Source organism: Quercus suber, unplaced genomic scaffold (genome assembly GCF_002906115.3).
Source record: "Quercus suber isolate HL8 unplaced genomic scaffold, Cork oak 2.0 scaffold_38, whole genome shotgun sequence".
NCBI lineage: Eukaryota > Viridiplantae > Streptophyta > Magnoliopsida > Fagales > Fagaceae > Quercus > Quercus suber.
In genome coordinates, this window is record NW_027069503.1 from 1,105,740 (window position 1) to 1,115,294 (window position 9,555).

Genomic DNA, 9,555 nt, shown 5'->3' on the forward strand with positions numbered 1-9,555 from the left:
AAAATTACAGACAACAAAGGAACTTGGAATGGCTTTTGTCTCTTCAATCAAATGACCATAAGCAGCAAGAGATTCGTGGTCACTTTAGGGAATTGATAATGATTTCTGAATCTCCTTACACAGTGATGGAAGATAGACCAATGTCTCGAGCAAAGGTAACAGCCTTAAATGCTGCAAGTGCCCCTACAGCAACCAGTGCCTCCACAACAGCCACGGAAATTCTTCCTAATGATGACACTGGCATTTATTGGTTTTACACATCTAACAGTGAACACCAATTCCAAGTGTGTTTGGATGCACTTCATTAAATTATATATTTGTTGAAAATGCTAAATAGTAGAAAATAAAGTTATATTGGTGGTAAACTTAAATGAGAATCTTAAACCATGTTTATTTGAAAGTGTTTTCTAGCAATTTTGAGCAAACATCAGGTTTCGTATTTTGTCATGTACTGTGCGTTTTTGTGCATGGAGCATAGAGCATAGAGCTATGCATTCGTTAGTGTAGGACCGGATTGAGATAGAATATCATAAGGATTATTGCAGAGATTGAAAGTTAAAGAAATCAGTTTTATTAACAATCTTTGAATCATAATTTTTTAAAAACTTTTAACTTATTATTATTATTTTTTTACATTCTTTTTTCACTTTTCTCTCCCCATCAAAGGCAATTGCATGGCAGATCTCAATCCGTATTGGACCCAAATCAAGACGATATTTCAATAAAAATAATTTGTCCACTGTGATCATAAGTCTGTCATTGTAGCAATCAAATTATCAAAAAAAAAAATTATCATGTAAAATAATTGTGAAATTTTTTGTATTTCAAAGGTATAGCATTATAATAGTTTTTGTTCTTATTATATCTTGCAAAGAAAGACATGGAAGATGTTTATTCGTTTAGACCCCTTAAACAGATTGTTTAACCTAATTAATTAGCCAAGTGATTATTTAGATTAATTTTCAGATCTAGGTTAAACACAAATAAATCATATCATGCAAAGATACGAAAAAGTAAATAACACCACGATATAATTACCTAGGAAAACCAATAAAACTAACCCGTTTTAAGGTAAAAACCTGGGGAGGATTTGACCTAGCTATGCTTAAGGTAAACCAAATCCACTATAAGAGAACTGAAGTTTTTACAAAAGATTTAACCTTAAATCTATTGCTACTTCATGTAGTAACTTACTAATACGACCACATGCAAATTTCGAATTCACAGACTCCTTCTCTTCTTGGATTTACATCAACACAAGCCACGTTGCTTGTGACTTTGAGATCCCACTCAAAGGTTTTAGTAACACAAACTCTCAAGTTTATGACTCCAAGACCACCTTTAAAGGTTTAGATTATCAGCTATTGTTGATCTTATTGCAGCAATTTCAGATCTACCGATTTTAATGGTAGGAGAATGATTTCCGGTAGTGACTTTGAAAGAGGAAGGCACAAAACATTTTAGATCTCACAAGAGCACCTCCAAAGTCTCTCAAAAGCTCTAAAAACATAGTTAGAGTTTTCCTTTATATACTAGAAGTGTTTTGCTTGAACCTCAAAACGTTTAAGCAAAGTTTGGGCTGAAATAGAATTCTGCAGAAATTTCATGTCTGCGATTTTCAATCGGTCAGATCTAATTTTTGATCTGTCCGATTTCACTGAATTTGAATTCTTTGATTTTCTGACTTGAATTTTCTTGTGTTTTGACTTGTAACACCTTGAGCATTGTCTAATAAACTCTATAGACTCTAAGATCTATACCTAGACAAGTTTGTGCTCACAGTTTGCCAATTGTTCTAAAGTTTTAGAACCTAACAATCTCATTCTTTGGCAATCCATGACAAAACTCACATACAATATGAAATACTCAAATACAATAACAACTCAATTACAATGAAATGCTCAATTACATCACAAAACCCAATCTAAGACTCCTAACCTAGAAGTTGCAAAAAGAGCCAGAAGATCTTGATCAGAATATATCTGCTTTTCCTGAAACACTCAAAAGAGCACATAACCACATGTGTGGAAATAAAGACAGGTAAATATAAAATCAAAAACAAACTAAAGCAAACTAACTCTCCCCCTATGGTAGATACATCAACAAAAAAAAAAATTATTTTCTCCCCCTAAATAAAAACAGTTAAAAATTTTTTCAAATTTCGTCTATTTCTCCCCCTTTTTGTCACGTATTAACAAAGACAACCCAATCAAAAGTTAGACAGAAAACATACACAATAAATGATAAGAGAAAATAGAGAATCAAGATAACACAAAACAATTCAGCTCCATAGAAAATAGAGGCAACTCCCCCATGAAGAACAACAACTCCTATGAACAACATAGATTTTAAAAATAGCTTTCCCCCCCTATAAAAATAGGAAAAACAAAACAAGTTTTGGGAAAAACAATTTTAGGGAAAATTTAGGAGTTGGGGAAAACTAAAAAGAAACAAACCTGACTTAAGAAAAAAAAAAGTTGAGGATACATGTGAACAAAAATATTCTCTCTTTCAATACATGCAAACTCAACACCATGTGACCCATAAACAAATCTCAATAGTAGAGAAAATATTTGCACATTTATTATCCACCATATCTTAAAAATAAATTCCAATTTTAAAAGTTCACTCATCAAGAAAAATAGCATATACTAGAATGTATAGAACTCAAAAATAAATCAATAAATTTTTAGATCAAGTTGAGTACCCAATTTAGCAAAGTGTATGCGTGATGTGTGTGAAAACAATGAGTGATATGACTGTAAAAATGTAAGATGGATAAAGAAAACAATGCAATGCATGTCCTAATCTATATGTGTAGTAAATGAAAAGGCTGATCAGTTAAAAACTTAAAACTGGAAATTTTCCAATTTCGATCAGTCAAACACCAATCGAGTATCAATCAAGAGAGGCAAAGAGTTTTTAACATAGAAACTCACAAGTTCGATCGGTCAAGTGAGAACTTTGATAGGTCGAAACAATTAAAAATTTTACATTAAAATACTATCCCTTTATTAATTTTGTTATTACTTTCTCAAGTTATTCATATTTACCTCTCTCTTTTCTTTATGAGTAAATAAATATTAAAAAATGGATTTGCATGTCAATAATAACCATGTATATTTACACAGTTATTATAGCAACAATGTAAATTTACACATTTTCAATTGAATTATGTAGCTGATTTTTGATACAAAATTAACACCTAATGCTATTTTACACATTTGCTCTCAAAATAATAATAATTTTACACGCATTCATGTGAGTGCTATATAAAGTGCAATGATAAAAGTTTCTTGGTTGTCAAGTGCAATCCCTCTCAAAACATCTCCTAAGTAATATTAATTAACATTGGGTAATGACCCTTGTGACCCTTTCTCAAACTCTAGCTGGTTGTTAGGACTGTCCACCCAACCCGGCAAACCGACAAAATCGAGCAACCCGCCCGACCCTGAACCGAAAACTGCCTGAACCGACCACTCTGACATCGGTTGGGGGTTGCCACCAACGGAACCCGACAGCTTTGGGTCGGTTGGCAGGTTTCCTCCCCCAAAAATTGAGCCACCCGACCCGAGCATAAAACCAAAAACCTCAGCGATATTTGAAGGATTTTCGACGAATACTTACAAAATCTAGCAATATTCGAAGGATTTTCGACGAACACTTACAAAATTCGGCGGTATTTGGAGTTCTCTAGTGAAGATTACTTGAAGTCCCATGAGATCCGACGAGTTCCGGCGAGACCGCTGCCAGATCTCGACGGATCCGGCCAAAATAGCTCTCCGACGATACAACCCGAAACCCGACGGTACGACCCGAAACCCAACAAGTCCAGAACCGACTGATCCGACTAGCACTCCAAGTCGATTTCGGGTTCCGTTTTCACCCACCTGAAAGTTTCGGGTCGAGTCTAGGTCAGGCACAAACCCGACCCGGCCCCACCCGTGGACACCCCTACTAATTGTAACAACAATGTTATTCTGCTATTTTTCATGTATCCAAAAAGTTTGATCATAATTCAAAATTGAGACTTTTCTACCAAAATTAATATACAATGCTGATAATTTTCTTTTGAAATTATTGTTCATGCTCTCCACTGCAAATAAGCTCCCAAGTGGCACCATTAGGTTCTCTTCCAAGGTAGTTTTTATAGAGGAATCAAGCTTCTATAAGCTTGTGCATCTTGCTGATGGAACAATTATCAAGACTAAGGTAAAATCACCTGAAGTATTATTATTAACTATTTTATTTTTATTCTACTGGGACCATAATTTGGTGCAATAAAAATAAAGAATATTGAGAGTTTAAGGATTCATAAGAGCATTATCTTTTAGGCTCATGCATCAGGTTATCCAAATGCAATTTAGAGAATACTGTAGCAGAAAAGCACTAAAAATAAACCTCCAACCCATTATTCACCACTGTAAAAAACTTTACATGCTGCTACAATATTTTCAAAAAATAAAGGATATTGTATGTAGCTCACATGCATTTCTTTTTAAGCATTTTTTTTCTATTCGATTTTGTCACTATCCTCTGGTCTCTAGGCTCTAGCGGAGGAAATTTCTCCTTTTCTTATCTTTTATCTCTAAAAATACAGATTATTTTACTATGTAGTGTAAAATAAAGATTGTGAAGTAGGTTATATTTTTAGAGTGATAATGTGATACAAAATGCCTTTTTTTTTTTTTACCAAAGCCATAATACTCTCTCTAAATTATCTAATCTTATCTCACAGCCCATTTAAATAGTACTGGTGCTGACTAAAAGTGATTAGTGAACCATATTTCAAATTTGAATTTTAGTTTTGTACGTAAGTATAAGCCTAAAGAGCAGTCTGCATTTTTGGTACTTGCACCTTGTTGGATATATCTGTAGCCCAAATAGGTAAGACCTAGAGAAGGTATGACTATGAAACCCCAATTAGATTTAAGGCACAATTGTTGAGTGGATCATTTTAACATCTTTTTCATACTCAATTAAAAAGATGAGTTAGATTTTATTTTTTTTCTCTGGTATTTAAAAAGCATACGTATATGTGTTTTTTAGCATAATTAAATATTATGGTACTTGGGACTTATTGGATTATCATGTTTTTTTAATGTAAGGCATTGATTGGGTGTGATGGAGTGAACTCAGTGGTGGCAAAGTGGCTGGGCTTCAAGGCACCGGCTTTCACAGGGAGACCAACTATTAGGGGCTGGATGAATTTCAAGTCCAACCATGGGTTTGAGCCCAAGATCATGCAATTCATGGGGATGGGCTTTCGATCTGGTTTTCTTCCTAATGATGATACTAGCATCTATTGGTTTCTCTCATCCAACGGTGAGCCCAAATTCCAAGTGTGTTTGGATGCACTTGATTAAGTTATATTTTTGTTGAAAAGCATTGCAAGAAAAGATAAAGACATATTTTTTTCCCCTTACAGCCGTTAAGTTGGTGAGTTGTAAATACTCCCTCCGTCCCAATTTTTTTGTCCTGTTTAAAAAGTCAAACTTTTTAAAGGAACATCATTTATTGTCTTGTCTACCTTTTAAAAATGTATAAGTTTCCAAAAATACCCTTAAAAAAATTTATTAAAAAATTGAATTAATAAATTAATAGGGGTATAATAGGAACATTAGTAAATTAATGACTTTTATTTTTAGAAACTGGACAATATTTTGGGACATCTCAAAATGGAATAGAGGACAAAAAAAATGGGACGGAGGGAGTACTAAATAGTAGAAAATAAAGGGATATCGATAGTAGAGTTAGATGGCAATCAATAACAACTTAACAACTCAATAATTATAAAATCTTAAAGCATGTTTATTGGAAAATGTTTTCTAGTAATTTTGAGCAAACATGGAGGATAGAGCTATGCATCCTTTAGTGTACATAGGACCGGTTTGAGATAGAGTGTCATAGACTCATAAGAATTATTGCATGAGATTGAACGTTAATATATATATATATATTTTCTCGATTTTTGGGTCATAATTTTTTTAAAACTTTTAACTTATTATTTTTTTCTATACATTTGTTTCACTTTTCTCTCCCCATCAAAGGCAATTGCATGGCCGATCTCAATTCGTATTGGACCCAATTCAAGACGATATTTTCATAAAAATAATTTTTCCACTGTGATCATAGTTTATTGTTGTAGCAATCTAATTATCAAAAAAAGATAATTTATCATGTAAAATAATTGTGAACTGTTTTGTATTTCTAAGGTATAGCATTATAAAAGTTTTGTTCTTATTATATCTTGCAGAGAAAGACATGGAGGATGACCCAGCTAAACTGAAGCAATTTGCATTAAGTAAGTTAGCAAATGGACCGGATGAAATAAAGGCCATTGTTGAAAACACTGAACTAGAATATATTATGTTATCCCCATTAAGGTATAGACATCCCTGGGACCTTATTTGGGGAAACATCAGTAAAGGCAATGTTTGTGTGCTTGGTGATGCATTCCACCCCATGACCCCAGACATTGGCCAAGGTGCTTGTTCAGCCTTAGAAGACTGTATTGTTTTAGCAAGGTGCCTTGCTGGGGCTTTACTCACGAAAGAACAAAGTGGAGAATCAACAGAGAAAGTTGCCAGTGAAAGCGAGCAATATAAGAAAATTGAGATGGGGTTGAAGAACCATGCCAAAGAGAGGAGATGGAGAGGCATTGTTCTCATAAGTACAGCTTATGTGGTTGGTTTTTTCCAGCAGGGTGATGGGAAATTAACCACCTTCTTAAGAGACAAATTATTGGCTGCATTCCTGTCGTCGTTGCTATTGAAGAGGGCCGATTATGATTGTGGGAAGCCCAACATTTCTTGAATGCAGTCATATGCATTTGCTTTGTATTATTGTTGGTATTTTTCACTTTGACAATGTCAATTAGTATAAACTGAGAAACCCTCGCAATGTTCATTCATGTTTGGTAGTGATCATTTTAAAAAAAAAAAAAACGTTTTCTGTATTAAAGTCAAATAATATTATTTCAACAATAATTTAGTTATTAACTATTAGTATGGATTTGAGAATGGTTAACAATTTTTAATTGTGATGTTTGTACATGAAAAAATAAAAATAAAAGGTTAATCAAGTAGTTCGTAAATAAGCTCAAACTTATTAAATAAAATTAAAAATGAGCTTATGTTCAAAATAAAATAAATGAATAACTTTTAAATTTCAATATTTGACTTAGCTAAACCTATTCACAACCTTACTTTGTTTGGTTGAGAGAATGAAAAATATTAAGAGAATAAAAAAATATTAATTTGTATTTTCTATTATTATATATCTAGTAGAGAAGATGGAAAAATAAAAAGATCATCATCATTATCATCATTAAAAGTAAAATGATGGAAAAATGGGAGTAATTTTGACATTTCATTTCCTTAAGTTTTCTTTCCATATTTTTTCTCTAATTTGGAGAGTAAAAGATTTTTAGGCCCAAAGAGATAAACTCCTGGAACCCATTTTTCTTCCACCTTAATTTTGCCCTTACCAAATAAAAGAAAATAACACTCTTCTATTTTCCTTCTCCTGTTTTCCACCCTCCTCTACCAAAGACACTTTAATTCCTATTAATTTATTTATCCTGCATGGCTGCTATTCAAACTTAAATCAAAATTCTCGGTTGGCTTCGAAGTCCAAACAAGCAAGCTACAGTGGTTATGGGTGGATTTGGGTCGTGAAATAAATTTTTACTAGGTTTAAGGGTTGTGAGTTAGGGGAGAAGAGAGAGATACAGTAAAATACATTTTTGATGGGATGGTTTTATTATTTTAATGTGATGAAATTTTCAAATAAAAAGATGTAATATAAGGTGTATTATAAAGTGGTATAGTAAAATAAATAAAGTAAATTTTGATATGTTGAAATGACATTTGGCATAACACAGCTAATTAATAATAGTGCTATAATAGTGAATTAATAATACAATCAAGAGACTATCTAAATATAAAAACTGTTGGGTGCTTTCCGATTTTGTAAGAGCTTCGGCATATGAGTTTAGCTTAGTGATCAATCTATCAACAATAGCTAGCCAGCACCACTTATTCACTCTAGTTAAGTGATGCCTGTGTCCAATATCATTTTACTCCTACACCACTTGATTCCCCATAGTAATTGCAAAACGTGGAAAATATATAGACTTTTACATGTATTTGGGTTTTTTTTTTTTTTTTTTTTTTTACTGAAATATGGTAGAAGTATATTAATATGTGAAAAGAATTATATATATAGTCATTGAACCATAGGTTTTCAGGAAAAACAGTCAAATACAGTGGCTAGCAAACCCAGGTAACAACGAAACAAAAGAAGGAAAAGGCGCAAGGTATAGCTGATAAGTGAGGGGCGAGTGCATTCTGACATTCATCTAGCAAGGTGTTGCCCCTCGAAATATGACCGTGGGGTGGGTCTGACGCTGTTCAAAATTGAACCGGTTTCAAGCATTTCACAAAGACCAGGCAGTCATGACCCAAGTCTCGAGTTCTTAGCCAGTGAGACGGTCAAGCATATGCCAGGCCAGGAGATAGAAGCTTGGAGCCACTATGCTACTCTTTTGCAGTTTACCACGTATCAGCGCCTAAACATTTCGTGCGAAAGGGCATTGCCACAGAATATGGTTGGTAGTTCCATCATGTTGGCTACACAGAGTGCACTTTGGGTCAATTTGCACCATTCGAAGGAGAAGGTTAAACCTCCTTTGAAGGATATTAGAGCATGCCCGCCAAAATAAGTTCCAAACCTCAGGGGAAGTGTTCATCGACCAAATGCTCTTCCACATCTTCCTATCCTGACCCTCGTAGAGTTGTGAAACATCGACTGGACCAGTGCTCTGCCTCACTGTCTCGTGTTTGCATCCAAGAGACTACTGACCTTCAAGGTTCAGTCCGCACCAGGCCAAAAGCTGTCAACACACCAACGCTCCCTCCATCTCCATCGTCTATCTGCCATACCGATCCTTCTCTAATAACCTCTCTGGCCAGGAGTAAGCTTCGCCAGACACGTGAGGGATTACTTCCTTGAAGGGACATTCCCACAGAATATGGTTGGTAGTTCCATCATGTTGGCTACACAGAGTGCACTTTGGGTCAATTTGCACCATTCGAAGGAGAAGGTTAAACCTCATTGGAAGGATATTAGAGCATGCCCACCAAAATAAGTTCCAAACCTCAGGGGAAGTGTTCATCGACCAAATGCTCTTCCACATCTTCCTATCCTAACCCTCGTAGAGTTGTGAAACATCGACTGGACCAGTGCTCTGCCCCACTGTCTCGTCTTTGCATCCAAGAGACCATTGACCTTCAAGTTTCGGTCTGCACCAGGCCGAAAGCTGTCAACATACCAACGCTCTCTCCATCTCCATCGTCTATCTGCCATACCGATCCTTCTCTAATAACCTCTCTAGCCAGTAGTAAGCTTCGCCAGACACGTGAGGGATTACTTCGCCAATGTCATTCGTATGGTTGGTAATGCATCTTATTCCTCCTCTCTCAACTTTATCTGGTATGTCTCCTACCTCTTGGCTTATGGATTCTGCTTGTTGCAATCACATGACACCTCACT

At 34.9% G+C, this 9,555-nt stretch overlaps 1 protein-coding gene across 1 annotated transcript; it reads left to right on the forward strand.

Moving 5' to 3' along the window:
- Window positions 1-4,086: 4,086 nt before the first annotated feature.
- Window positions 4,087-6,912, forward strand: LOC112029616 (monooxygenase 2). Its single transcript, XM_065771032.1, has 3 exons — window positions 4,087-4,212; window positions 5,109-5,325; window positions 6,257-6,912. The coding sequence occupies exons 1-3, from the start codon at window positions 4,087-4,089 to the stop codon at window positions 6,814-6,816; spliced, it is 903 nt and encodes a 300-aa protein (XP_065627104.1). The 3' UTR covers window positions 6,817-6,912.
- The last annotated feature ends 2,643 nt before the right edge of the window (window positions 6,913-9,555 follow it).

What these genes read in the sequence shown, in the direction of transcription:
- LOC112029616 (XM_065771032.1), top strand. Translation starts at nt 4,087, where the DNA reads ATGCTCTCCACTGCAAATAAGCTCCCAAGTGGCACCATTAGGTTCTCT. An exon ending in GAACAATTATCAAGACTAAG is followed by an intron (nt 4,213 to 5,108) that starts GTAAAATCACCT and finishes TTTTAATGTAAG; the next exon opens with GCATTGATTGGGTGTGATGG. An exon ending in TTGGTTTCTCTCATCCAACG is followed by an intron (nt 5,326 to 6,256) that starts GTGAGCCCAAAT and finishes TATATCTTGCAG; the next exon opens with AGAAAGACATGGAGGATGAC.